Source organism: Necator americanus, chromosome X (genome assembly GCF_031761385.1).
Source record: "Necator americanus strain Aroian chromosome X, whole genome shotgun sequence".
NCBI classification, from domain to species: Eukaryota; Metazoa; Nematoda; class Chromadorea; order Rhabditida; family Ancylostomatidae; genus Necator; species Necator americanus.
The window spans coordinates 23,760,398-23,787,241 of record NC_087376.1 but is presented as its reverse complement, the minus strand read 5'-3'; the positions used below and the strand labels follow the sequence as shown (position 1 = coordinate 23,787,241).

General features: G+C 42.9%; 12 protein-coding genes across 17 annotated transcripts; 4 read left to right on the top strand and 8 right to left on the bottom strand.

Moving 5' to 3' along the window:
* Positions 1-188: 188 nt before the first annotated feature.
* RB195_025127 (uncharacterized protein) lies at positions 189-578 on the bottom strand (the record flags this gene model as incomplete). The annotated part of the gene is made up of 1 exon (XM_064213150.1): positions 189-578. One exon carries the CDS (start codon positions 576-578, stop codon positions 189-191), a length of 390 nt encoding a protein of 129 aa, XP_064069031.1.
* Positions 579-1,914: 1,336 nt separating this feature from the next.
* RB195_025126 (uncharacterized protein) lies at positions 1,915-2,568 on the bottom strand (the record flags this gene model as incomplete). The annotated part of the gene is made up of 1 exon (XM_064213149.1): positions 1,915-2,568. One exon carries the CDS (start codon positions 2,566-2,568, stop codon positions 1,915-1,917), a length of 654 nt encoding a protein of 217 aa, XP_064069030.1.
* RB195_025125 (uncharacterized protein) lies at positions 1,915-5,726 on the bottom strand (the record flags this gene model as incomplete). Of its 2 annotated transcripts, XM_064213148.1 has the most annotated exons (7): positions 1,915-2,798; positions 3,009-3,133; positions 3,215-3,335; positions 3,525-4,261; positions 4,421-5,013; positions 5,246-5,353; positions 5,433-5,726. In XM_064213148.1, the coding sequence occupies 7 exons, from the start codon at positions 5,724-5,726 to the stop codon at positions 1,915-1,917; spliced, it is 2,862 nt and encodes a 953-aa protein (XP_064069028.1). The 2 variants fall into 2 exon arrangements, with proteins under 2 accessions (XP_064069028.1, XP_064069029.1); XM_064213147.1 differs by lacking the exons at positions 1,915-2,798; positions 3,009-3,133; positions 3,215-3,335 and having other exon boundaries at positions 3,349-4,261; positions 4,421-5,136.
* A 1,136-nt stretch (positions 5,727-6,862) lies between these two features.
* RB195_025124 (uncharacterized protein) lies at positions 6,863-7,180 on the bottom strand (the record flags this gene model as incomplete). The annotated part of the gene is made up of 1 exon (XM_064213146.1): positions 6,863-7,180. One exon carries the CDS (start codon positions 7,178-7,180, stop codon positions 6,863-6,865), a length of 318 nt encoding a protein of 105 aa, XP_064069027.1.
* Positions 7,181-7,272: 92 nt separating this feature from the next.
* On the bottom strand, positions 7,273-8,097 carry RB195_025123 (uncharacterized protein; the record flags this gene model as incomplete). The annotated part of the gene is made up of 1 exon (XM_064213145.1): positions 7,273-8,097. One exon carries the CDS (start codon positions 8,095-8,097, stop codon positions 7,273-7,275), a length of 825 nt encoding a protein of 274 aa, XP_064069026.1.
* Positions 8,098-8,860: 763 nt separating this feature from the next.
* On the bottom strand, positions 8,861-9,376 carry RB195_025122 (uncharacterized protein; the record flags this gene model as incomplete). The annotated part of the gene is made up of 1 exon (XM_064213144.1): positions 8,861-9,376. The coding sequence occupies one exon, from the start codon at positions 9,374-9,376 to the stop codon at positions 8,861-8,863; it is 516 nt and encodes a 171-aa protein (XP_064069025.1).
* Positions 9,377-15,585: 6,209 nt separating this feature from the next.
* RB195_025121 (uncharacterized protein) lies at positions 15,586-15,963 on the bottom strand (the record flags this gene model as incomplete). Its single annotated transcript, XM_064213143.1, has 1 exon — positions 15,586-15,963. One exon carries the CDS (start codon positions 15,961-15,963, stop codon positions 15,586-15,588), a length of 378 nt encoding a protein of 125 aa, XP_064069024.1.
* Positions 15,964-16,603: 640 nt separating this feature from the next.
* On the bottom strand, positions 16,604-17,683 carry RB195_025120 (uncharacterized protein; the record flags this gene model as incomplete). Of its 3 annotated transcripts, XM_064213142.1 has the most annotated exons (3): positions 16,604-16,748; positions 16,808-16,946; positions 17,329-17,683. In XM_064213142.1, the coding sequence occupies 3 exons, from the start codon at positions 17,681-17,683 to the stop codon at positions 16,604-16,606; spliced, it is 639 nt and encodes a 212-aa protein (XP_064069021.1). The 3 variants fall into 3 exon arrangements, with proteins under 3 accessions (XP_064069021.1, XP_064069023.1, XP_064069022.1); XM_064213141.1 differs by lacking the exons at positions 16,604-16,748; positions 17,329-17,683 and having other exon boundaries at positions 16,776-17,174; XM_064213140.1 differs by lacking the exons at positions 16,604-16,748; positions 16,808-16,946 and having other exon boundaries at positions 17,306-17,683.
* Positions 17,684-18,696: 1,013 nt separating this feature from the next.
* RB195_025119 (uncharacterized protein) lies at positions 18,697-20,885 on the top strand (the record flags this gene model as incomplete). Its single annotated transcript, XM_064213139.1, has 2 exons — positions 18,697-18,739; positions 20,476-20,885. 2 exons carry the CDS (start codon positions 18,697-18,699, stop codon positions 20,883-20,885), a joined length of 453 nt encoding a protein of 150 aa, XP_064069020.1.
* A 503-nt stretch (positions 20,886-21,388) lies between these two features.
* On the top strand, positions 21,389-22,382 carry RB195_025118 (uncharacterized protein; the record flags this gene model as incomplete). Of its 2 annotated transcripts, XM_064213138.1 has the most annotated exons (2): positions 21,389-21,717; positions 21,815-22,382. In XM_064213138.1, the coding sequence occupies 2 exons, from the start codon at positions 21,389-21,391 to the stop codon at positions 22,380-22,382; spliced, it is 897 nt and encodes a 298-aa protein (XP_064069017.1). The 2 variants fall into 2 exon arrangements, with proteins under 2 accessions (XP_064069017.1, XP_064069019.1); XM_064213137.1 differs by lacking the exon at positions 21,815-22,382 and having other exon boundaries at positions 21,389-21,787.
* Positions 21,879-22,382, top strand: RB195_025117 (uncharacterized protein; the record flags this gene model as incomplete). Its single annotated transcript, XM_064213136.1, has 1 exon — positions 21,879-22,382. One exon carries the CDS (start codon positions 21,879-21,881, stop codon positions 22,380-22,382), a length of 504 nt encoding a protein of 167 aa, XP_064069018.1.
* A 60-nt stretch (positions 22,383-22,442) lies between these two features.
* On the top strand, positions 22,443-22,979 carry RB195_025116 (uncharacterized protein; the record flags this gene model as incomplete). Of its 2 annotated transcripts, none has more annotated exons than XM_064213134.1 (1): positions 22,443-22,979. In XM_064213134.1, the coding sequence occupies one exon, from the start codon at positions 22,443-22,445 to the stop codon at positions 22,977-22,979; it is 537 nt and encodes a 178-aa protein (XP_064069015.1). The 2 variants fall into 2 exon arrangements, with proteins under 2 accessions (XP_064069015.1, XP_064069016.1); XM_064213135.1 differs by having other exon boundaries at positions 22,446-22,979.
* Between the last annotated feature and the right edge of the window lie 3,865 nt (positions 22,980-26,844).

Here is a 26,844-nt window from a genome sequence, read left to right as displayed (position 1 = left end):
TTCGAACTTGTAGTGTCAAGGCGTGGATGTCCTGCTGTTGCACTTGCAGTCTGTTTTGTAGAGTGTAGGCTATTCTCTTGTAGAGTTCCGTCTTGTCGTGAATTCTTTATTCGTAGACGTTCCTTTCTGCTTCTTACAATTCGCTTCCGACATCCTTGATGAGTGTGGAAAGGCGTTTCGTTTCCTTGTTAGCCATTGGAATGACTTCGGAAATATCCGCCGTTTTCCGCTGAACCTGTCTCTTCCAAGAGTCGGACGGGGTCAACTTGTGCGGCATACCATTTACTTGTCAGCAGGTAATTCGACGCTACTCTAACAATCTTTTCCTTTGCAACGCTTGCTGCTCTCAGAATCCGATTAAGGATGATAACTTGTTCTTCTGGGGCTCTAAAGGTTACGGATAGGTCTCCCTTCATGTGCATCCAGTCCACTCGGATAATTGCTGCAGTATCAACTTGTCGGTGAAGGCCGTCAAATGTCAACGTGAGATTGTTTTCGAGGCAACTTGTAGTTGGTTTCTTGTCGTTCATGAATACCGACAGATTGACGAGATCCTCGTCCATTTCTCTGATTGCCATGCTAAAAAATAAAATTGTAGAAAATGAGGAAATTGATTGTGATGTTGAAGGTAATTGTGATATACAAATATAGATGTGTAGAGAATCTAACTTGTGTAGGTAATCCAAATTTAGTCGTGAAGGACGGAGCCCAAAGAAATTTTGAGTGTGGTTTTGAACTACTCTTGCTCCGAAAACAACATAAGGTCCCTAGCACTAGGCGGAACCATGTTCGGATTAGTCTTATTATGAGCCTGATCGTACATCTGACAATCCGAAAGCCGTAATTTAATAGAGATAAGTTAGAGCTAGAGTTATGACTAAAGTGATCACGCATATGATGTGTATTTTGTACCACTGTAGGAAAACATCTACAATGTGCCAAATATCAGGCCACTGTATATCGAAGTCACTACTTGGAGTACCTCGTAGCCACTTATTCAGAATGGATGTCGCAGTATCTGTGAAGTTGAGAATACCGCTGATTTTCAAACTTTTGACTACTGTTCCATGCGAGACCGTGCACGTCTGGGTGATCCTTACGTTTCTGAAGCTAAATTGTAGCTCCGAAGTCTTTCCGTTCTGATCGCAAGGTACAGTGAAACTTGACGTGGGACATATTATTTCTGCTTGAGCTGGTTTATTTGAAATGCACATAATTTTTGCGTAGGCTCCCTCTTGGCATCGATAACATCCGCTTACAACAGTATTTTCTATTGTGCAGATGGCGTTGTCCACAATGATGTTGGTCTTGAAGTCATCTTGAATGTCGAAAATTATTTCGGACGTAGTCATGCGGGTGCGTATCGTTAGGTACCCGCAACCAGTTATCTGCAGCCGGATAAGTGCCTGCAGAAGAGGCTGTCGGTAGGCCAGCGCAGGCATATCTTGGGTTACCTGTGATCGCTAAACCACGCCCATCCATCACTACATCACTGAGGTCATGAGCAGTGTTTGTATTGCAATTACGTGATAGAGTTGCCTTCTACGAGGGTTCAAGGAACAAAAAGGCAAAAACTTAGCAACGTAGTAAAAGTTAAACGGTGTAGAACCGAGAACCTGGTTTTTGAAAGATGTAGATGTGTGATTGAAAAAATTGTATAGAAGATATGGATGTATATTTGTGTTTATCTATTAGATCCATGTAAGATAGACTATTAGATCCATGTAAGATACTGCAGTAGTTTGTGAGATTTCGGTTTTTTTTTCCTTTACGCAAATAAAACGTATAATTATTTCCTATTTCTAGTATCTCGTGTGCAGTCGTTCGAGATATCTTTATACGTAAACGATCGATACTCCATACGGAGTCAATAGCGGAGATAGCGTGCCCCTGCGAGGCATGTTTCGCACCTCATTAGACGATGAGAGTCGTTGATGAAGGATGTGATGTGCGGGGCATGAGGCAAACGCAGCGCAGTGCTCTGCTGACATTGCGCAGCGCAATTAACGATCGCCGTTGCCAATCTTTTTCCCTAATGATCGGCTGTCGCGGCGGCTGTGGGTACCTAACGACCGCCCCCCTAGTCATGCTTGATATTGTGGCTTGAACTTGTCCTTCTCGAGTTTGTCGGAATGTTACTGGCGGTAAAACTACCGGGAGACGATGTTGTATGTTGTCAAACCATGAGGAGATATCAACTTGTCTGCATTTACAGTTGGCTTGGGTCTCGGCCGGATAGCATGTACAGTCTTCTGCAATGTCGCAGTCGAGGTTCATCGCTGTCGTGTGATTCGGACACTGCAGGGCAGGTTTTCTGTTTGAGTGCCAAATGGTCGTGTGGTTTCCATCCGTAACGAATGGCGAATTAAAGGGTGGAATTGGTGGCACTGTTATGGAACTTAGAGTGAGTGTAAAAAACTTCCATAACACTGGGATATTTGGTCGCAGATGTGCCAAGTACGACTCAGCTGTTCCTTTGACAGCGTCGTAATGTGTGATCTCGACTTTTGCTGCTTCTCTCCATCGATTGCAGTGGAAGATTTCGTAAACTTGTGGAGTGGTAGGCATTAAATAAATGCGGTAAAACAGGCATCCCGAGCTCCAATAGAAACAATCGCATCCGAGGCCTCCGCAGGACTCCACACATGCTGTAATTCCCGGATACTCGTTCCCATGTTCCAATTCTGGTAGCAGATTTGTTGCATTTATATCTGCACACTTTCCTCCCTTACATGATCCCTTATGGGGACAGCGTTTGCTGTTCCCTATACCGTAGTTCGTGTCGCGTGTGAAGACGTCTGTCACGGGTTCAGAAAGCAAAATGAGTGATTTCTACTGAACGTGAATCTCATGCAATGAAGTCGAATTGTGGTGTAGTTTGAAGCAAGCATGTTGCTTGAATAGATTAATCTTCAGAACTCCGGAAAGTTGGACCTTGCAGGTTTGGTCATCATCAAAGCGGGAGCAGACTGTTGATACGTGGGAGAATATGTTTACTTGTTGACAACCTTTTGTTTCGGCCATAGCAAAAGTAGGTATGTACAAGATAGCCAACAGCTTGATCAGGTCGACCTCTCGTCGACGATTCTTATGTTCTCTCCTCGTCCTTCGTGTAATGCCGTTGATGAGAGCTCTAAGACAACGACAAATAAGACTTGTCATTAGGCGTATTGGCCAACCAAGAGAGATAGGCACATATAAAAACATGTAACACCCGGAGATGACAAAGTAGAGGAGAATTGTGACGGCGATGATAGTTTCAGCTGGCCAGCACTCTGGGTTGAGAATTGCAACGGAGCAGAAGATGCAGTCGATGTTTTGGCAGAACGCTGCGGCTGGACACTGTGTTTATATAATTGTCGTGGTTTCGTTCTCCGTAAACTTCCACTGTACTTGATGATCGTGTAATATAACTTGTGAGGGAAACCGCAATGTTACATTCATTTGCGGGTCTCCGTAAGTTCGACAAAATTCTGCGGCACAAACTTGATAGGGTATGTGAGGCGGTGAAATAAGTCCCACACCTCCATCTATGCAACGAATGGGTCTGGTGCTTGAGGAATGTTGGTATGCCTCGTCGGAATATAAGTCTCCTATTGCCAGAATCAACAAAATGGTGAGTAGCGTAGCGGATTGATTTGCACGAATAATTGAGAGAATTCCTCTATAATCTACTTGTCTTCTTGGTCGTAGGTTATATCGACTTGTCTGTTTATTGCTACTGGGTATGGACTCAGGACAGTTTTCAGACTCGTGAATTCTCTCTGTGGAAGTGGACGATGAAGCCGATTTGGGTTCTTGTACTTGTACTGGAGAGTCCTCGTTCTTTCGTTTCTCATCCTCTAGTTCTAGTGGAACCAGAAGGTTTATCGGTCTGCGTATCTGGCGATGAAATGGTAGCATGATGACCGCTTTGCGTATTACTCCTTCTGAGCTCATTATCAGATCGTGTATTCTTCCCATTTTCCACGAATGTCGAGGTAGTATTGGTTCGTTAATTAATACAATGTCATCCTTTCTAGGAGAATATCGTAAACTTCTGTTTTTTCCTACTTCGCGTTGATGCGAAGCAAGCAAATATTGATCTCGCCAAAACTTCTCTGTGAACTTACAGGATGTTTGTAGAGCTTTTATAGTTTGTGTCTTGGTTCTTAGAAGGACTTGTTCTCCAGGTGGGAGATAAGAAGGATCTCTCTCATCTTCAGCGATGTCATCCAATGGATAGGGAACTTCAAACTCGTTTTGAAGGAAGTCAATGGGTCTCAATACTTGTTCAAAAGGTGAGTGTGATTCCACACACAGAAGAGGCCTCGTATTTAGAAGTTCCTCGATTTAAATTATCAGTGTCGACGATTGTTCAAAGGACAGTTTAACGAGGCCTATTGACTTGTAGAGGGAATGTTTCACTGATTTAATCAACCTCTCATAGAAGCCTTTTTGCCATGGAGCGTAAGGCATGATATGCTTCCGCTGGATTTCTCGACTTGTTATTGTTCGTTCCACAGCCGGGTCATTTTGGACCGCATGTAGACACTCGCTGAGAGTGGTTTCTCCAAGAGTAAACGTTGGAGCATTATCACTTGTGATAGAAACTGCTTGACCTCGTCGGGCGAAGAAGCGGCGTAACATCATGAGAAGTGCTGTGGTGGAGAGGTCAGAAACGACGTCGAGATGTACGAGGCGTGTTGCCATGCACGTAATTATACGTCCATAGCATTTGCGTTCTGTACCATCGCACTTTAGAATGGACAGTGGACCAAAGTAATCCAGTCCGACGTGTGCGAAGGGTCGTGATCTGCAGACCCGTTCTGCCGGCAAATCGCCTTGTTCGGGATACTTGTAGGGAAAATTGTTGAACTTTTGACAGGGTATGCAGTGCCGAATAATGCGTGTCATTTCTGCTCGCAATTTGGGAATCCAGAAGGATTGTCTCACCAAGGACATGGTGTGACTTATTCCTGGATGTCCGTTATTATGACGGTCGCGAATTAGGACTTCTGCTGACCAAGAGTTCTGCAAGACTAATAGTGGTGTTTTTGATTCCCCATCCAGATCGCTTTTTCCCAGACATCCAGAGCATCTGAGTAGATCATCTGGATCGAACTTGATGTGAACTCGAACTTGATGTTGCAAGGACTTGAGAATAGCAGGGGGTGCTTTTTACTAATTGATGCTGTTTCACCAGAACTTTTCCTGCTCTGGCTATTTCTTTTTCTGACAGCTGGAAGTTGCTCTGCTTAGGTACCTCCTCAAGAAGTGCGGAAAGCCTAATTGGACGATCTCTTCGAGCATTCACTCGAGCAACAAGAATTGCAATGTAGCGTAAGACTCGCGCTATAATTCGTTTTGCATTCTGAAGTGAGAATTTCTTCAAAGAAGCAAATAAGTCGGTTTTGTGGAACTTGTTCAAATCTGTTTTTCGTTAGTAAGACTTCTTTGAGTTCTTCGAGAGGCTCTATGACTTCTGATTCCTTTTTATTAGTAGTAGCATCCTGATGCTCATTTTCAAAGCCAGTGTCATAGTCGAATGTCCACAACGTGGATGACCAACTTTTTGGAGGATCATGGAGGATAGCTGGTCCTGTCCACCAGATGTGATCAGCTAGTTCCGTTTGAGTAAGACCTCGCGTTGCGCAGTCTGCCGCGTAGTGTTGAGTTGCGATATGTCCAAAGTGAACTGGTATGCCCATAGCTTGTAGGTGCTGTGTAATCTTTTCGATCTCCATCAATCGGTTGAAGATTCTCACACCGACGCCTGTTAGGGGTCTCCGCTTTATCCAATTTAGTACAATTTCTGAGTCGGAAAGGATGTAGACAGCTTTAATTTGTGCACTGCACGAAGCTGCTATAGAACCTTGTCAGTCAGGCGGAGTACGAGAGTTACCGCATCCAATTCCATTTTCGGTATTGTCGATGATGTGGTTTTTATAGATGGTAGTTTACCTCCTGCGATGATGATGTTCGTTGTCGTTTCAGTGCGTAAGTAGATACCTGCAGCAATGGCTTCAGTACTTGCACCGGCGAAGGTGATTAAAACACATTCTGTGTTTTTTGCACAAAGACATCGAGGTAGAGTTTTTGTAAACCCGTCCATGTCTGAGCAGATACGCTTCCAGGAGTCTTCCAGGAGACAACGCTGTGTCCCAATCGAATCTTTCTTTCCAAATAGTCCTAAGAAAGGCTTTTGCCTTATGAAGCAATGGTAGCATCCATCCTAACGGGCCATAAATAGATGCTAGGGAACTTGCCACACTTCGTTTCGTGATATCCTCAGGTGTTTTGGTCGGCATGAAATCTGGAGATAATCAGATGTTGGATTCCATGTTATTCCCAGCAATTTAGATAATTTCTCCAGTGACTTGCCTTTCTGTGCAATTTGTGATATCAGTTTGGTGTTATTAGATGAGAGCTCCCGGAGATTCATGTTCAAGCCGTTGAACACCTGTTTTGTTCGATTGTAGATATGTACTGAGCCGTCCACCGAATCTGCAGTTAAGATGAGATTGTCGACGTATAAATTTTCTTTGATGTCAGCTATAAGCTTGGCATCCTCCTGAAATGAATTGTTCCGGCGAGAAGGAATGAAGATGGTATCAAACCAAACGTTACTCGGGTGAATCGGAGAACTTGTATGTAACTTGACGTAGGTGGTAGCTTGTGGTTTCGTAACCACAAACACCATGTGTAGTTGCAGTCATCTTCATAAAGAAGAACTTGTAAAAATGCTTTCCCCACGTCTGAGGTTACTGCCATTTCTCCAATTCTAAATCGAAGAAGTACACCGAAAAGCTGTGGTAGTATTACTGGACCGCGGTGAAGGACATCGTTCAACGATGGACATTCTTTGTAATGAGCGGACGCATCAAAAAACCACCCGAAGTTTGGTTGTTGCTTTATGAGGCGTTAGTACAGCATGATGAGGAATGTAATGAACTCTGGATACTTGTGGTGTAGATTCGTTTGGAATTTTCTCAAGGATATGCTGACGTAGCTGTTCCTTGAATACTTCGTTGTATCTTTCGAGCAGGTTTTCGTCCTTTTGCAATGAGTTCCAGACGCTAACTAGTTTTCTCAGCGCTATAGCTCTGTTATCGGGTAATGGGATGTTGATATTCTTCGACGGCAAATGAGCATAGTATCTGTCTTCTCGTTTTTTATTGTCTGGTTGAACTTTTCCCATACTTGGCTGTCTATCCTAGCTTCTTCTTCTCTTTCAGAGCTGGAAAAGTCCTCCGCTCCCGCTGACTCTAGGGACCAGTATTTTTCCCACTTCTAATTCTCGTTCTCATCCGTGTTCATATGAATGATGGAAGCAACGTTAACTTGGCCTTCCAGTGTCCCGTAGCCATCCCATTTACCCATCTCGTCCTCGTGATTCTCTATTGTTTTGACTTGTCCGGTCATCAAGTGTCCAGTGCGCGTTGGAAGTAGATGTAATCCGGATGGAAGTTGTACTTGTGGTACATAGTTCTTGAGTAGTGTCCACAGCTGATCACATCCTAGGAGGATAGAAGGCTTTACAGTTGAGCCGCTTGTGGTGAGGTTAATCCGCAGATGTTGTTGACGGAGAAATTCCAGGTCTTCTGCACAGACCGGATCGGTCACGAATGGCTTGGTTAAGATGTCGTGCGTAAATAGGAGTAGGGAGAGTGGTTGTCCTTCCGCGTCCCATATTTGGAGGGGAACTTTGCGGGATCGTGTTTCTTGTACCTGATCAGAAGCGAACGTATGAAGACGTAATTTCGTTTCCTTGATTGTAGGGAGGCGTAGTTCGGCGGCCAGTACCGTATCAATGAACGAAATTTCAGCATCCGTATCGAAAAATACCGCAATTTTCCTTAGTCTGTTAGTGTTAGGGTCCATCACTATTACCTCTCCCGTGGGCAAGAAGGTGGTTTGCGAATTTTCCAGGTATTTTACGGAATGAAGTTCCAAGACAGCTTTCTCTTCTGGAAAATTTGAACTTGTTTCTAGGCTAATTTGGTTAATCTTTGTCGTTGGTTTGAACGCCCTAGGTTCTTTCCCTTTTGTCGAGATTTCCTTAGCTTTGTTTGTGTCATCAAGCTCCCTTTTCGGAGAAGACGGAGAACTTGACATTTTTGTAGCGAACCGGAAACAGCACGAGGTGTGGTGGCGTTTCTGGCACTTGAAACATGGCCGCCTCTTACATTCTGTGGTCGCGCGTTGAGACGCGCAGATAAGACATAACTTGTGATTGCGCAGGTATCGTGATCTTTGATAGGGAGTTTTCAACTTGTCACACACAAGGATTGTGGGTACCTCCGCAATACATGCAAGAGAGTAATTGTGGGATTTTCGCTTGTTTGGGTCTTTTATCCGTCCCATCTGTGTTAGAAGATCTGTCTTTTGCGGTGTAGAGGGAAACCATCTCTTCGTTCGAGATGATTTGTTCAAGCAGCCGGAGAAGGTGGTCCATGCTAAAAGGACTGTCTGCCAAAACCGCTTGCTTTCTTACGAGGGCTTGTCGCTGTGTGCTGTCAGGGAATTTAGAAAGTATTCGCCTGAGTAACCACTGATTATTGACATTTTCACCTTTCTGCACCAACTGAGCCACAATAACCTGTACTTGCTCAAACAGTCTTCGTTGGTCGCGAATAGCAGTTGATCGAAGAGAGCAACCGTCTAGTTTATCGATCAGTCGAAAAACGAGCTCCTCCGAATTCTCATACTTATTTCTCAAGAATTCGAGAGCTTTCGCATAATTTTCTTTCGTTACTTGAAATTTTCTCACTGACTCTAAGGCTTCGCTTTTAAGAGCATTCAGTAAATAGTTAAACTTGTGAAGTTCAGAAAAGCCTTGTGAATGCACATTAGAGTGGAATAGTTCCCAGAAGTTATCCTATTCCCAAATGTTACCGCTAAACTTCGGGATAGGAAGAGCGAGCAATTCTAGCTGCTTAGGCGAAAATGCTGACTCATTCACAATATTTGCATCACTAGATCTTGATGGAAGGTTCTGAGGAACTTGTGGATTACTAGCGTAGGAACGAAACGCTTGAATTCGAACTTGAAGTTGTAGCATGTAGTCAAAGGCCAAGGTCAAGGATTCTTGTGCCTTAGTCGAGTAGACTTCAAATTCATTGTTGTCTTTGGGTTCATCTTCGGTTAGGTTGGCTAATTCGGTAGCATAATCTTGCAACTGGCGCTCAGTCTTTGAAATGGCTGCTTCGATAGCTCCTGCTCCATCTTCTAGTCGCTGAAGACTATCTCGAATGAAGGAGGGTAAGGGATCTCCCTCTGTGCCAGAAAGGTTGACGGATTCCAACCCGTCTTCTTTGAAACGCGTTAAAATCGTTTCAAGCTTGTTGGAATAGTAGGTAAGTAACCGCTTAGGAATCACTAACTTGTACGACATGATGCCTAAAGCAAAGTCAATTGAAGCAGGAAAACCGGATAAGAGCTGATTGAAAACCTGATGCTAATTTATGAGAATTTAGCACTAGCATCATGTAAGAAAATCACTTGAGTTCTCTCAAGAAAAACTTATTATGTAGGAATTAAACAGGATCCTTCTGGTACTACGGCTACGTTTATTCATATCCTAACTAATTAGGGCTCATATAACAGTAAAGTAGAAACAAGCTTAAGAGAGATTTTCATTTGAGGAGAGTTTTTTTAATTGCCAGATTGTGCTCGTGGGGAGGACTTCCTTCAGTATGCGTATTCAGTATTTATGCGAGGATGTTGGAGTTAAGCAGAACTCCTTGAGTGCTAGTTCTGCAAAGCAAAAAAAGAATAACAACTACAAAGTAATATCAGTGTTCGCTGCATGCAATTCCGGCCTACTAGAAGGAACATCTGTTCAAATTCCGATTTCGGCGACAACGACTTGCAAGAAAGTATGTACTCATTTTACCGTTTGAAAAAAGTCACCATTGAGAACACTTCGTAAGCTGTTTAGTCAACACAAATTATGACCTATTGAAGTAGTTCACAGATGAGGGTAAATTGTCGTTCAAGTGAAGTTTTACAGGTGTCTTTGCATTTGTGAATTTCGGATTGCAAATGCTGTGAAAGAGATAAGCAATTTCTGGTTGCTCACATCAGAAAATTATTGATTAGCTGTACCATTTGTTGAAGGTGCTTACCCTTGCTAGATTTCCACCTTCATCGATAGAACGATTTTAAATCTGTCATCTTAAGGAGTATTTAGCACGACCGTTAACTAGGGAGGAACTGTCGGATTACAAAAGCACGGTTCTTTAGTTTCAGTTAGCTTCCTTCTTTAGAAAAGATCTACAACTCTGTATAAAGGAATGACTATTACAAATAAAGGAAGGAAGTCAGTGGTTTTCACTTCATTTTCTAGTAGGTTTCGTACTACGCACGGATTACCACGGTCAAGTATGTGACGACATTTTCCCAACGGGGGTCGTAAAGGAAGAGGGTTGCAAGGGAAGCGAGTCGTAAGGGATTGTGCGGAGGGCAGTAGTGAATGAAGGATGGCACAAAAACCAGAACAAAATTTATGAGTAGTATTAGATAATTACATACATTATAAAATATTACGAAGAGTAATACTAAATGATTGCATAAATTACAAAATATTGCATTTAGTTTCAGACGTAGGACAATATGGAAGCTCCAACATTTTGTTTTGAAAATGTGTAACGTGTTGCTCGCGTGTAGCTAATCATGAATCACGAATCGTGAAGAATCTGTTGCCATCATGGAGCTCCCCCTAGTAATCTTAGGCAAATGCTCATTCGCAATCGCCTATATGATCATATTTGCACTACATCGGAGTGCAAAATTTGTCAGGATAACAACGAGGTTGATTGCATGAGTTCATGCATTGTTTATATGATTTCCTGTGTGCAGTGTGGTGGCGAATACATAGTAGAAATAGCTAGACCACCATGTATTCCAATCAAAGGATGGCAAAAGGAAATCATGTGACTCCACTACATTAGGTGGTCACGGCGGGTGCGGCGTCATAACAGAGTTTTTTTTTGCAGTTAAGACCACGATTTTTTTTTCGTGCAAATGTAGAATTGCGGCGCGCTAGGCTCTGGAGGCTTTTTGGATCCACTCCAAGCGCCCAAAAATGAGTCGAGGGGAATTCCTCTGCATTACGCGGAAAATATAAATAAATATCAGCCTTAAATAGAACTCGCGCTTTTTTCAAGGCTGATATTTGACTGCTCTAATCACCATACAACAGGTATTTAGCAGTGGCAGGATAGTTATTCGATCCTAAGGTACGATGTTCTGTTCTACTTGTAGCTATGAGGCCCAACAATAAACTTAGGACTTTCTTTGTTGGACGGATTGGGCGTTTGATCGGATAAATCACGTTCGATTTCACCCTTTCATGCTCTGAAGAAGGCGATATTGCCGAAAAGTTAGTCACGAATAAAGGACAGTAACAACCTCGTATCCGGCCCAATTAAAGAAATCAATTATTATAACGTGTTGACAATGTAATGATGAGACATCGTAGGTTCGACACCCGTCTGAGACAAATTTTTGCAAAAGAGTTAGAAGTTTGAAACCACTTCTAAAACATGAAGAGTTTAATTATACGTAGTTTACTGCAGTTTAAACGTGGGTTAAATAAGATGTGCTTACCAAAAATCTCCGATTTTGTGCACATTGGTAGGTCTGAGAGATCGCGAATAACTTTGTAATAAGAGGAGCAAAAGAAAAAATCTAGGTAGTTTTAGAGAAGAAGGTCTGCGCTACAAGGCAATTATATTGTTATTTCTTGCCATCTCCCGGTCTTCTTGGAATTTTGATGAGACAAAATTAAAAATTTCGCGAGTTTTTTGGATTTGTCTCATCCAAACTTTGAGAGAACCAGAAAATCCATGAAGGAGAAATTTTGCTCATTAATGTTTCCTTAGTCCCTTTATCTAAATTTTTGATGAGACAAAGATTGGAAAAATGCTATTTTTCCCACTTTGTCCCATCAAAATTCTAAAAAAAACTAGGAGGTGAGAAAAAAACGGCGAGGTAACTGTTTTTTAGGGGGAACCTGCCCTAAAAAAAAACCAACTAAGATTTTTCACTTGTGAAGAATATCCTCTTGTGAAGAAGTTATCCGCGATCTCCCAGACCTAACAATGTGCACTGAATCTGAGCTTTTTTGGTCATTAAATCCCCAGAAGTCATGTCGAATTTACAATTCTTTTGCAAAAACTTGCTTGCGTCGTCCCATTGTCATATTGTAGGAAAAATATGCTGATTTTTTTCGTTTTCGCTTTCGACGTTCCTCTGTAATTCGACTGACGCACCTGACTCTTCTTTTTGGTCGTATTTTAGACTTTAATCAGAATTCAAAGATACTTCATAGATTTTAGAATAAAAATAGAATAGAATAAAAATGAAAATATTTCAATACCAATGTTTCAACAATATTCCAGTAAATTTGTTTCTTCTACTACTTGGCGTTTCGTCGGTTTTGTCACTTACCGATTTTCTCATTTGCCAATTGTTCCTCAGCTGTTTTCTGACTTTTTGTTTTCCGAAGCACATGGAATTTCAAATATATTGAATTGGTAGCAACTGATAACTACCGCAGGAACGTTGGAGTAGAAGAAGAAAGGGAGGAAGGGGTCGTGTTCCATCACCACGCCGATTACAGAAAACTACGATGTGTGTAACGAAAAGTGAAAAGCAGACTCCACAATGGCACCGTCGCCTTATGAATCGCTTGAAGGATGCAAGTATGAGGATGCAAAAGTACTATAAAGCTTTCATAGAGCTCTTCCCAGAAGTATCCTCCGCCTTGTAATTAATCTTCAAGAAACTGCCTAAAAGTAAGAAAAGATTCCTATGAGCAGTCGGTCCTATTTTCATCATTAGAGCTAGTTGCACACCGAGTTTAAGACAGGGCAAACAATCTGCTGTAAAGCACTACTTTCCAATTGAAGATATGTGAAATAAGCTTTGATAATTCTATCCGAACATTCTTGCAAGACCATGAGTAAGAAAGACCATAAGAAACATCAGTTTTGTGTACTTACACTATATGTTATGTTGTGAACACTTTTGAAACGTGATATTTTAAGCAACCCAACGAATTATTTGTTACACAAGCCTGAACGTCTGGCTAAAGCCGGACTTCAGGCTTACTTTGGTGTTCGCTTCGCTCGTCATCGCCGATCAATAAGAAATAACAGTAGCGACATTTTTTTTTGTAAAATTAGAACCGTTTTTTTTACCAACGCTTTCTTCAATTTTTTACCCGAAAATTCAAGCATAGATGAAAAGATTTCATGGTTGTACCCTAAACACGTCAGTTCTACACTTGGTTCTTTTTGAAGAAGAGATGTTAGCCGCATCAGGAGACATGCTGGGAAAGAGACATGCGAAGGAACCACGGAAGCCCATTCTACTGCGTTGGGGCTCCCACGCACCATTTCAACCCCGCTGGACCCGTCCCACTCCATTTTACAGCTATCAGGCTCCGGGGCACGAATTCGACGCCATAGTACTCGCCTCACCCGATTTTACCGCCTTGAGGCTCCAGCGCACCAAACCGACGCCATAGTATCCGCCTCTCTCTCTTTTTGGAATTTTTTGATTGAGACACACGCATGCACAGACGCACACACGTGGCAGAATAAGCCCGTTATTATATAGCAAGGTAGTTTGCAAATTTGGAAGTATGCATTCACATAAAAGTTCATTTACCCATATGAGAGAAACTAACTTGCCTTATCAAAGCTACATAGTTTTCGATAATGGTGGAAAGGTAGAGTGCTGGCCTATCAGGTGCATGGCAATGGTTCGGCACCTCACCGGTGCAGAATTTTGCATTATTATGGAGTATTTTCGTAACACATATATATATATATATATATATATATATATATACGGACTAAGCGCGATATTACTTATATTGTATTTAACTTTTCTCACGAGTTTTTTTTTCATGAATATCTAGTCTTAATAATTGCCAAAGCGTTTTTTTTGCGTGGATCTTCCCTGTGTTCTTCTCTCCTTCCTAGAGCATGTGCTCTGCTCACACAAAACGGGAATCAATGTTTCACGCGAAGAACAAAAAGAAGTGGAGCAGGTAAGTGGGGAAGATGGCAGAGAAATAACCCATTTGTCTGAAAAAAGTCGTTCCTTAGCTAGCAAGTTTAGTGACATTCACTATTTCGCGCAAAAAAAGTGAAAACAATTTTGCTTCTCCTCTTTTCTTCTTGTTCTTGTATAAAAAAGCCCTCCCAAATTTGCTACGAGTTCAGGGAAAACTTCTGAGATCTCTGATGCCATTGTTTCTGGTTTAAACCTTTCTATTTCGACTTATCTCTCTACATCTTTTATAGTGAACTTGCATGCTTCCACGTAGTTCATGGTCAATATCTTGTTGTTGTCAATGTTTAAATTCGTTGACAAAATTGTTGAGCGTATAATCATGAAGTAGAATAAAAAGTAAAAGTCTGCGCAAAAAACTCTTAGAATAAAGTCAAACAGTGCGAGCTAAATCATCAAGAGGAAGCATATTTACCTCAAGTGCAAGCGGCTGCGAGAAAGTCAGAAGAATTCTACATATCCGACGGCCAACATCAGTTCTCAGTCCTCTCTTTGCTTCTCTTCATAATCTTCATAAATGCCATGACGAGCGACCTCCTGAAGTCTGTTATGTATGCTACACTGCGCCGATGACGTCATGCTGACGTCACAAAGCGAAGAAGAAATGCAGCAGCAAGCTCAAGTGGGGCGTGGATAACAGCTGACATAGACGAGACTGGTACCCTGAACACTGATGGGATGGACGTTCCGATGACCGCTATAAAATACTTCAATTCAAATACTATTACATCCACGGCAGCCACTGGAAGGTAACCGCCCATTTAAGCACTACATGGCTGAAGTGGTGACTCAAGTGCAGCCCTGTGACAAGAGCATGCCTGACCGTCTCTATTCAAGGATATAAAGAATTCTGCCATTCGACCTGTAACGATCTATGGCCCCGACTTCTGGTCCGCATCCAGAGTTGTGGAACGTCGTCCCGATGAGATGAAAATGAAGATGCTGCATGAACGATTGGTGTCACTCGCCTCGATCACAATTTGAACAAAGACATCCGGTACAGACTAGGTGTTGGACTCATAGCCGGGAAAATGTGTGAAACTCGTCCCTGATGTTACTGTCGTCTATAACAGAGTGACAACTGTGCCTCTCCGTGATAGAATTAGACATAGAATTAGATGTACCCGAAAAGCGAAAAACGGAAGGCTAAAACAGCGCCGGTTCAAACTGACATTGCCCTAGCTGGCATCAACACTGATCAAGCACAGAACCCGACGAAATGGCATCATCTAACAAGAAATACCATACGTGATAAACGCTGAAGAAGAAAAAATATTTTATCGAATAGAACTTCACTCTTTTACTTTGAAAGGATTCATTTTGCTAACCCCATAAGTTGAAAGCTGAAACGTCTGACTGCTGGATTTGTATGGAGTTCATATATACATGTATATATATATATATATATATATATATATGTACATGTATATATATATATATATATATATATATATATATATATATATATATATATATATATATATGACTTACTTACTTGACTTAATCGGCGGGCTGTTATCATCGCCTGACGCGATTACCCGCATCTTCGCCGAGGTGTGCCGTCCTTAAACACAGCTCTGCCCAACCTTCTCGATCTTCTGCGAGAGTTTGCACAGAATCAATCCATTCGTCGCTATTCCATATTCTGCGAAACCTTACGTCTCGCCTGAACTGCCTATCCACGCCGAGTGTCCTCAGGTCCTCTTTCACCGCCTCAGTCCAGAACTTCCGTTTTCGGCCAGGTGGCTTCTTCCAGCTCGAACCCGACGAACTCCTCAGAACTCGTTGAACAAGGCGATCTGCTGGTCTTCTTAATATATGACCTATGAAGCGAAGACGATTTTCTGTACCCACGTTCGATGGCGGTGCAAGATGTTGATATCTTCCACGTGTCATCCACGGGTACACCACATCATTTTACCCGTAAAGAATCTTCATTGTGGCATACCCTAGGGCAAAAGTAACCAAGCAGCCGTCTAAGCAGCTTTCGTTGCGTGCAATCATCCTTCTCCATCACCGTAGATAGATCTGCCCAAGTCTCTGATCCGTACATCACGATGGGGCGAATTGCGGATAGGTAAACTCGCAGATCGACTTCTTTGGTGATGGGGTAGACCAGAGGCACTTTGTTAAGGAGTTAAATGCAGAAGTGGCCTAAGCACATCTTTGCTGAATATCTTTCTTGTAGCTGCCGCTGCCCTTCAGCGTACAGCCTAGGTAACAGAACTCATCGGCGAGTTCTATTTTTTGTTTATCCACCTTGATTCCCGTTCGAAGTTTCGGAGAGATCCACATCTGTTTGCATTTACCAGGGCATAGACGTAGTCCATATGCTGCAGCCAACTTCGATACAAGGTTGACACCATGTCAAAGTTTCGTGCTGCTCTCTGCGAATAAAACAACATCATCAGCGTACTCCATATCGATCAGGGGCGACCTGATGGTGCTAGTATGATATCGGCAAGGCACTGATCTACTGTTCTTTGCATAATGCCGTCGATGGCGAAATTGAAAAGGAAGGGGTCTGCTACTGCCCTTATCTTGCTCCAGTTACCACCCCGAATGCTGTTGTACATCCGGCTGGTGTTCGAACTGCAGCAGTTGTTCGTTGATTCATGTCATCAAGCAAGCGAACGAACTTTCCTGGTACTCCATCGGCGCGGAGCGCGTTGAGAAGACGCCTTTAATGAGGAGAGTCGAAGACGGCTTTAAAGTCCAGAAAGGCTAATTGCATCAGTACCGCTGCCAGATTTCGACCACTCTTCTGACGATGAACACCTGGTCAATCGTAGATCGGCCAGGACGAAAGCCAGCTTGCTTGTCGCGCGTTGTTTCTTCGCGATGTTTAATGAGTCGGTCAGGATAATGCGCTCCAATACCTTGTACATAACACGTAGCGAAGAGATTCCTCGATAATTCCTGGGGTCCGTGACGGATAACTTCTTGTGGAGGGGAATTATGATAGCGTGTCTCCACGAATCAGATATTCTTTCGTCTATCCATATTAAACGGATGATCTTTGTCATCTCACGAATCCTAGACGGAGGAAGATATTTTAGCATTTCTGCGCTAATTCCGTCGTCTCCGCCAGATTTTCCATTCTTCATTTTTTGAATACAGACCAGGACCTCCGACACGTCGGAGGCTCCTCGTTAACCGCGTATGTCGATCTATGAAGGTGTTCGAGTTCAGGAGCTTACGGCGCTTGCGGGTTCAGCTAGGTCTTGAACTGATCCCTCTAAAATGGAATGGTTGCTTCACCGACAGCTACTTCATTGGCAGTGTTAAGGACAGGAGAGCATCCTTTCATTTTGCAACTATACTGTTTCAGTAAAAAATAGGCTTTTCGTGGGTTCTTATCCTCCCACGCCTTTTCAAATCCACCGCTCTTGACGTAGGTTTCCGTAGATGCGCGAGCACTTACGATCCAGAGTTCACGTCCTCCGCGATCCCGCAGTCGTAAAAAGGCGCATCTAGACGACGTTGAGCCAAATTCCTCCACCAGGTTCTTGTAATCGTTCCTCACAGCTATCGCGCAGCCACCTAATTTGCTCTCATCAGCATCGCCGCAGTTTATGGTGTAATTTTCGATGCTGATGACGGGCCGATCTCTCATGCGTGTTTCCTGCAGTGCAGCAAAAGGACACAGAGATATCGCAGAAGTCTGGATAGAGCGGCTTGTTGGAGTTCACTCGATAGTGTTCGGCAGTTCAGCGTGACGAAACGAATGGTTGTTGCCAAAGATTCCATGCTCCCTTCAGGCACTTGACCTTTCAGGTTATGGGCTTTGGCAGTGTGCTGGACGACAGCACCTTTTTGCAATGTATGGGAAGCTTTCGCCATATAACGGTGCGGGTTATATAGCTTGTACGTTCCCCAACGCGTACACTCAAACGCCTGATTGCGTTTAGTTAAAGCAGGGCCACCACGTGCAGGTAGTAATCAGACTCGTATACGCGGCCCCAAAGGTGTAGTATAACTTTATATGTGGCAAATAACTCTGACATATGATGAAGCACCGTATCATGCTACTGCTTCGTTACCGAATTTCGCAGCAGCAAGCAGAGAATGTCTTTGACGAACAAAGAAATTTCCTTTTTCCATGGAATGTGGAGCTGTGCTACTGCATAATCATCCTTTAGGCGACGCTCTCTCCTACCGACTACAGTAACCAGACAAAAACCATCCATTTCTACTGCCGTTGTATCACTTTGCACAACATTCGATTGAGCTTTACCAGCTGCTCGAGTACGTGCATCACAACCTAAAACGGTTCTTCTTCTTCAGGTCATGTACTGGAAAAAATAATTCACACTAAACGGAAGAAGAAATTGAGGAACGCAGTTTTCCGTGTAGTTGGTTTAGCAATTTTATGAGAGATGTTACAGACGGGGCCTTCCCATTAGTATATCCAAGAGGCTATGTAAAATCAGATGATCAGTATCAAAAATTTGCTTCCTGTTATTATGTTGTTCTATACTATGGAGTCCTAGTTGTTTTGAATGGCTGCAACAATGCTCAACCATAGGTTAAGTTCTCCACAGTTCATGTTCTTCCACTGCAGACCTAGAAACGAATGGTTGTTGCCAAAGATTCCATGCTCCTCTCAGGCAGTTGAACTTTCAGAATATGGCCATTGGCGATGTGCTGGACGACATCACCTCTTTGCAATGTATGGGAAGCTTTCGCCATATAACAGTGCAGGTTATATAGCTCGTACGTTCCCAATGCGTACACTCGAACGCCTGATTGCGTTTAGTTAGAGCAGGGCCACCACGTGCAAGTAGCAACCAGACCTGTATATATAGCCCGCCCCATATACATATATATATATATATATATATGTATATATATATATGTATATATATATCAGCCTGAACGTCCAGCTAAAGACGGACTTCGGGCTTATTTTGGTGTTCGCTTCGCTCGCCTTCACCGATCAGTAAGAAATAACAGTAGCGACATGCTTTGGAAAATTAGAATTGCTTTTTTCTATCAACGCTTTCTTCAATTTTTTTACCCGAAAATTTAAACATAGATGAAAGATTTTATGGTTTTTCCCTAAATGCGTCGGTCCTATATTTGGAGAAGAATAGAACTTGATTCAACATCTATGTTTCTCTCAAATCTCCACATTTTGGAAACATTATTCAAGTATGAGTTTCCTTCATTCTCAGCCATTAGCAAAGAACGAAGTGCTAACATGAAATAAATAATCACTACCGTAGTGATTATTCATTATCATTCATTATATTCATTATTTATTCATTATGAATATCACTATCGTAGTGATAAAAATAAAGTTCTACGTCAGATCGCGTAAACGTTGGTTACTATGAATTGTATTTAAGCAGCCAAGTGCTTTTCCTCTTTTTGAAGAAAGGATGTTAGCAGCATCAGGGGACATGCTGGGAAATGAGAAGGAACCACAGAAACCCATGCTACTGCGTTGGGACACAGCTATATGGCTCCGAGGCACGAATTCAACGCCACAATACCCATCTCACTCAATTTTACCGCCTTGAGGGTCCAGCGCACCAAACCGACGCCATAATATTCCCTCTTTTTGGAATTTCTTGACTGAGACACACACATACACAGACGCACACACTTGCCTAAGCCCACTATTATATAGCATGACAGTTTGCAAATCTGGAAGTATGCATTCACAAAAACGTTCATTTACCTTCGCTAACATATGAAAGAAACTAACTTGCCTTATCAAAGCCAACATACATAAGTACATAGCTTTAGACAATGGTGAAAGGGTAGAGCGCTCGCCTATCAGGTGCATGGCGATAGTTCGGCACCTCACCGCTGTAGAATTTTGCATCATTATGGAGTATTTTCGTGACACACAGACAAACACACACACACGGACTAAGCGCGTTATTATATTGCATGATATATATATATATATATATATATATATATATATATATATATATATATATATATATATATATATGCTCGTACGTTCCCAACGCGTACACTCGAACGCCTGACTAAACGCAATCAGGCGCGTTTAGTCAGGCGTTCGGGTATACGCGTTATGAATGTACGAGCTATATAACCCGCACCGTTGTATGGCAAAAGACTCCCGCACATTGCAAACAGGTCCTGTCCCCCAGCACACCGCCAAAGCCCAAAACTTGAAAGGTCAACTGCCTGAAGGGAGCATATAATCTTTGGCAACAACCATTAGTTTCGTCACGCTGAACTGCCGAACACTATCAAGTGAACTCCAACAAGCCGCTGAGGACAACGGTAAGGACGCCTTCTATGATGAACTCAATGCGTTGATGTCTAAAATACCAAGCCAGCAGGTGGTCATTGTCGGAATCGACGCAAATGCGAAGATGGGACTCGAACAGCAATCCGATGTGCTAGGAAAATGATACTATGCAGCAGAGCGCACGTCGGACAACGGTGACCGTCTGGTCGACTTGTGCGAACAGACAGGCCTCTTCATCGCTTCCACGTTTAAGAGGAATCATCGACGTCATCAGCTCACGTGGCAGGGGTCCCTTTTAACGTCTGAAGAGCAGCGAAAGCGGAACATGAGGACTCTCAAACTTCAGCTCGACCACGTTCTGACGAGCATCCCTCAGTCGGATATCCGAAAATCTAGAGCTGTTTGGGACGTCGCGTTCGACTCTGACCACCGTCCAGTTCTTCTCAGCTTCAAGATACGGTTCCACAAGAGAAACGGAGGTCACTTTCAGCCGAAAGTCGACGTGGCAGGTCGAAGAATGCAGAGCGAAACTCCGCTCACGTGTGTCTATTCATGTTGGAGTACGGACCAAGAAGAAGCTTAGCAATGCGGATTCCTTCACAAAGTGCATCCAGGACGCTGCAAGGGAAACGCTCCCGGTTCTATTGCCGCGGAAGAAGTTTGCCTTTGCATCTGCGGAAACAAAATCCACATACAATTCTGTATGTGTCGCGCGCAGCACTTGTGACTCCAACCAGGAAAAACGTCTTAGAAAGAAGATGCGTCGTCAACTGCAACAAGACCGCAGTTACGAGTGGACGTCAAGAGCGATGGATTTGAAAAGGCGTGGGAGGATAAGAACCCACGAAAAGCCTATTTTTTACTGAAACAGTATAGTTGCAAAATGAAAGGATGCTCTCCTGTCCTTAACACTGCCAATGAAGTAGCTGTCGGTGAAGCAACCATTCCATTTTAGAGGGATCAGTTCAAGACCTAGCTGAACCCGCAAGCGCCGTAAGCTCCTGAACTCGAACACCTTCATAGATCGACATACGCGGTTAACGAGGAGCCTCCGACGTGTCGGAGGTCCTGGTCTGTATTCAAAAAATGAAGAATGGAAAATCTGGCGGAGACGACGGAATTAGCGCAGAAATGCTAAAATATCTTCCTCCGTCTAGGATTCGTGAGATGACAAAGATCATCCGTTTAATATGGATAGACGAAAGAATACCTGATTCGTGGAGACACGCTATCATAATTCCCCTCCACAAGAAGTTATCCGTCACGGACCCCAGGAATTATCGAGGAATCTCTTCGCTACGTGTTATGTACAAGGTATTGGAGCGCATTATCCTGACCGACTCATTAAACATCGCGAAGAAACAACGCGCGACAAGCAAGCTGGCTTTCGTCCTGGCCGATCTACGATTGACCAGGTGTTCATCGTCAGAAGAGTGGTCGAAATCTGGCAGCGGTACTGATGCAATTAGCCTTTCTGGACTTTAAAGCCGTCTTCGACTCTCCTCATTAAAGGCGTCTTCTCAACGCGCTCCGCGCCGATGGAGTACCAGGAAAGTTCGTTCGCTTGCTTGATGACATGAATCAACGAACAACTGCTGCAGTTCGAACACCAGCCGGATGTACAACACCGTTTGAAGTGGTAACTGGAGTAAGACAAGGGGCAGTGGCAGGACCTTTCCTGTTCAATTTCGCAATCGGCGACATTATGCGAAGAACAGTCGACCAGTGTCCTGCCGGCATTGTCTTAGCACCATCTGGGTGGCCCTACACTGACCTCGAGTACGCCGACGATGTTGTTATATTCGCGGAAAGCAGTACGAAACTTCAACATGTTGTCAACCTTGTATCGAAGCTTGCTGCAGCCTACGGACTACGCCTACGCCCTGATAAATGCAAGCAGATGTGGATCTCTTCGAGACCCCGAGCGGGAATCAGGGTGGACGGACAACCGACAGAACTCGCCGATAAGTTCTGTTACCTAGGCTGTACGCTGAAGAACAATGGCAGCTACGAGAGAGAGGTTCAGCAAAGATGCGTTAAGGCCACTTCTGCATTTAACTCCTTAACGAAATGCCTGTGATCGACCCCCATCACCAACGAAGTCAAGCTGCGAGTCTACCTATCCGCAATTCGCCCCATCATGATGTACGGATCGGAGACTTGGGCAGCACCATCAACGGTTATGGAGAGGCTTGACTGCACGGAACGAAAGCTGCTTAGACGACTACGTGGCTACTTTTGGCATAGGGTATGTCACAACGAAGATCTTTACGCAGAAATTGATGTGGTATACCGGCGGATGACACGTGAAAAACATCAACATCTTGCACCGCCATCGAAAGTGGCTAAAGTAAATCGTCTTCGCTTCTTTGGTCATATATTAGGGAGACCGGCAGATCGCCTTGTTCAACGAGTTCTGAGGAGTTCGTCGGGTTCGAGCTGGAAGAAGCCGCCTGGCCGAAAACGGAAGTTCTGGACTGAGGCGGTGAAAGAGGACCTGAGGACACTCGGCGTGGATAGGCAGTTCAGGCGAGACGTAAGGTTTCGCAGAATATGGAATAGCGACGAATGGATTGATTCTGTGCAAACTCTCGCAGAAGATCGAGAAGGTTGGGCAGAGCTGTGTTTAAGGACGGCACACCTCGGCGAAGATGCGGGTAATCGCGTCAGGCGATGATAACAGCCCGCCGATTAATTCAAGTCAAGCAAGTCACTACACCTTTGTTCAGACAGCTGTTCTGCGTAAAAAAAGCTACCAATTTGGGAGAGCATTGTTTACTGGAGAACGGCCAAGGGTACCCGTATCATGTGCCGCCGCATATCCAGGAGGCTTATGAGCTTCGATAATTGCAGCGCACGTTTCCTGACAACGTCATAATGGCTACAGTAGCCTGATTGCTCCTCATATGCTACGTCTCGCTGACGCCCCGCCCACACACCCTCCCAGCCCATTTCGCTGCCTCTGCTAGTCCTACGACGAGTTTTCTTCGCTGCACCCACATCCTTTACGATTCGCTTTTAGAATCGAACAGAATGGAAAGTGCCCGGTTTTAAATGTTGTTTGAAACTCTATATAAAATATAATTGTAAGTTAAAATAAATGAAAAAGGTTTGTATAAGTGATTGGCTATTTAGAAATGCGAAAAGTGAAAATGTTAATTACCCTGTTTTGACTTGTTAGATGGGAACCACTCATCTATCTCTAAGAATGCTAGAGATGTTTCAAAGAATGTGTCACTGATCGGTGTAATGATATATTTCTTTTACTTTTTTTTCGCTTTCCAGAAATTCCTTTTTGCTTATCTAGCTGGGTAAAACTGCCATCCAACGCCTAACGAGGCGCGAATAATGTCTCGCAGACTTAGCTGAAGGCAGATCTTGAAGATACAAAGGTCTCTGTTCGCCACTAATTCACCTAACCGTCATACTGATTTTATGTAAAGAATAAATAAAAACGAAACGGTGTCGAAAGAAGCTTAAAGAACCATACAAAGTTTTATTGTATAAAACGTACAAGCAAGTATTAAAATATATTGACATGCGCTCTATATAAACATTACATCTATATAAAATTTTGGCAAAGCATTAATCTAAATAGTTTTTTCAGTTACATAACGAGACATTCAACAACAAAATTTACTCTCAAAATCAGTTTTAATTTAACCCTTCAACTGTGAGTTACGGACTGCTAATAAAGTTGCTGTGCGTATAGTTGCTGTAGTTGAAAGTTGAACATAAATTCGTTGAATGACATCGTGAAAAACAAATACTTATGCACTGCGAGTTTATGTGTAACAGCGTGTGTGTAACGTGAAATGTGTTAAATTATGAGATGTGCGAAAATATGTGCATATTATTCTTTTTCTTGTAACATCTATTTGAGAAAATCTTTATGTGTGTGAAGTTTCTCAAATGAGGACAATGTAGGTCACGCATATCACTCTGATCAATCATCAAATCCTCGACTCTTTGACACTCTATGATATGCCTCTGATGATATATCTTTTAACTAGGATAGAAAGATATATTCTTTCGACTTAATTTTCGATAATATGTATTCAGTTTACTATATTCGTACATCAGAACTTGCTATGTCAATTCGTCTTTCATTCCTCTCCCTTCCAAATTCGCAGTATCCGCTGCTTCGTCGTGGCGCGAACGTCACGCGCAGCGTTGGTTAGGTAGCAATGGGGGCGGGGGCGGGGTCTAGAAGATCTCAGGCGGTTGTGAAGGACGTCTAGCTGGTGGGACGGCAGCCTTGATTACGCGGAGGCGTTGAAGGGAGGTCAGAAGCGGTCAGCCGGTTTTCACGGGAACCTCTTGTCCCGCACCCTTGTCTACTGATTCAAAAACGCGGATTAGTGTTGTTGAAAAAAGGAAACTAATGCAGAGATCCAAAAGCCAAGCGCGGGAGAAGGGACAAATACATTAAACAGATTTTCAGCAAGTTTAGGATAGGTTTTACTGGTCAAGTATGCATATGCTAGCGTATAGACAGGAGAAATACTAATGTGAGAAAACGACCAAATAACAGAAGTCCGTAGATTACCTCAGAAACTTGGCAATATCGATTCACAACAATCTAATTTATTTGTAACAATTTCATACAAAAGGAATGAAGCTAACCAGCGGTGACTTAGCATTGACTACTACGAGACCATAAGGAGCAAACTTCACTTTCTTCGTAGCTTTGCATTGCTCCAGGACTTCTCCATTACAATTCAATTTAATGGAATTTTGTCTATTATTGATACAGCTTTATGTATACTTTATGTGTAGTCCGCTAAGAAGTGGGTGTAAGTGGCTGGCGTAACGCAGTGAGGCTCCATGCTTATTAAAACGATCAGCGGTCAACCACTGCAGAATGGAGATTTTTTCATATAGTGTAAGGGTTAAGGGTACATAAAATTGAATAATGAATTGAATATAATTGAAATTGACGCATCCCAATAGGTTTGATTCACTTCATCCTTATCCTAGAACTGAGTTCTGTTTCTTCTTGAAAGATGTCCTGATCAGCTTCACTGCAGATATATATATATATATATATATATATATATTCAATATTGGAATTATATACTGAAAACTAGTTGAGAAGAATGGTAGATTTTCCCTCTTATTTTCTTAGTTTCTCCAACAAGCTTAACCTTCCAAGATACTACTAATCGCACTTCCGTAGTCTCGCAGGGAGGAAAAATGCGAAAATTCGTAAATGCTGTGAATTTATTTTTATTCATGTATAATTACTTCAATCATATGTTCATTATATAGCATTTTTCATCTAATTGCTCATTTTTCAGATTTCTTTTTGCAGTCTCATTTATTGTCGTATTTTTTAATTGCTATGTGGGCGAACATACTAAAAGGAATGAGAGGACAAAGGGGAGGGGTTCGTTCTTGAGAAGGTCGTGTCCCAATTATACATTGTGTTTAAAGGCATGACCCCACGAATCGGGGTGGTGTGGGTTTTAGGTGGGTTATGCCTATACGGGATAGTAGATTATGGGGAGGAAGGTGATTCTGTCCATTTCTTTCTAATTGCCGTAAAAAAAAACAGCCCACGAGATGCGGCGCGTACACAAGGGTGGCGCGCTCCAATCAAACTCGTGAAAAATAGCGCCGCGGAACGCTCGAAGCCGCATCTTCCGGGCCGTTTTTACGGCTATTAGAAAGAAATGGACGGAATCACCCTCCTCCCCATAATCTACGACCTCGTATGGCATAACCCGCAACCACCCCAGATTCGTGCGGTGATGCCTTTAAGTGGTTACGTTCTGGTTTGCTCCCAAACATCCATTACTGCCTGGCTGTTTTACCCCGAGCGGAGGTATGAGTTATTTAATTCCGCGAGCCAGCGAAAATATAATCGGCGTATCCATCTTCTTTATGGGAAGTAAACGTAACTGACTGGTTGTTACTGCTTCCTTTTATCAATCGAGATTCTAACGCATATTCTTTGAACAGAAAAAAATGTCAAGTTCATTCATGAGTCTGGACGATTCAAACAAGATGAATGTTCGAAGTACTAGTTCATGAAACGTACAAAACAGAGCTATACGCATACAACAAGAACTCTCAATGGAAGCCAACTTCGTTCAAAGCACTACTATGGAGAAGCTTCAGAGCTACGGAACTAGAACTACTTCCGATGGACTTTCGGTGTTCCCAGTTTTTCATACATCAGCCCTTGCTTCTCGAATAAAAAAGGTGACTGCGTATACCTAGAAGCTTGCGATATTGTTCGTATCGTATTTTGTACCTTGATATAGGATCATTATACAGTACGTTCAATTGTAACTACACAAGCTTTGAACAAGCAAAAAAAAAAACATTACTCTGATTCCGAATAAACTGTTGATCAAATAGAAATCTACAACAAAACGGTCCAATGTAATTTTTCAAAGCATCGCTACATGCAGAAGTGTATGCCGAGTCAGCTGAATCCTGTATAGAAGAACAATTAATGTGTTGAAGAAAACAATTGATGTATAGAAAACTGCTACGGAACGAAGGACGTGAGTAAACGATAAAGCTACGTACGT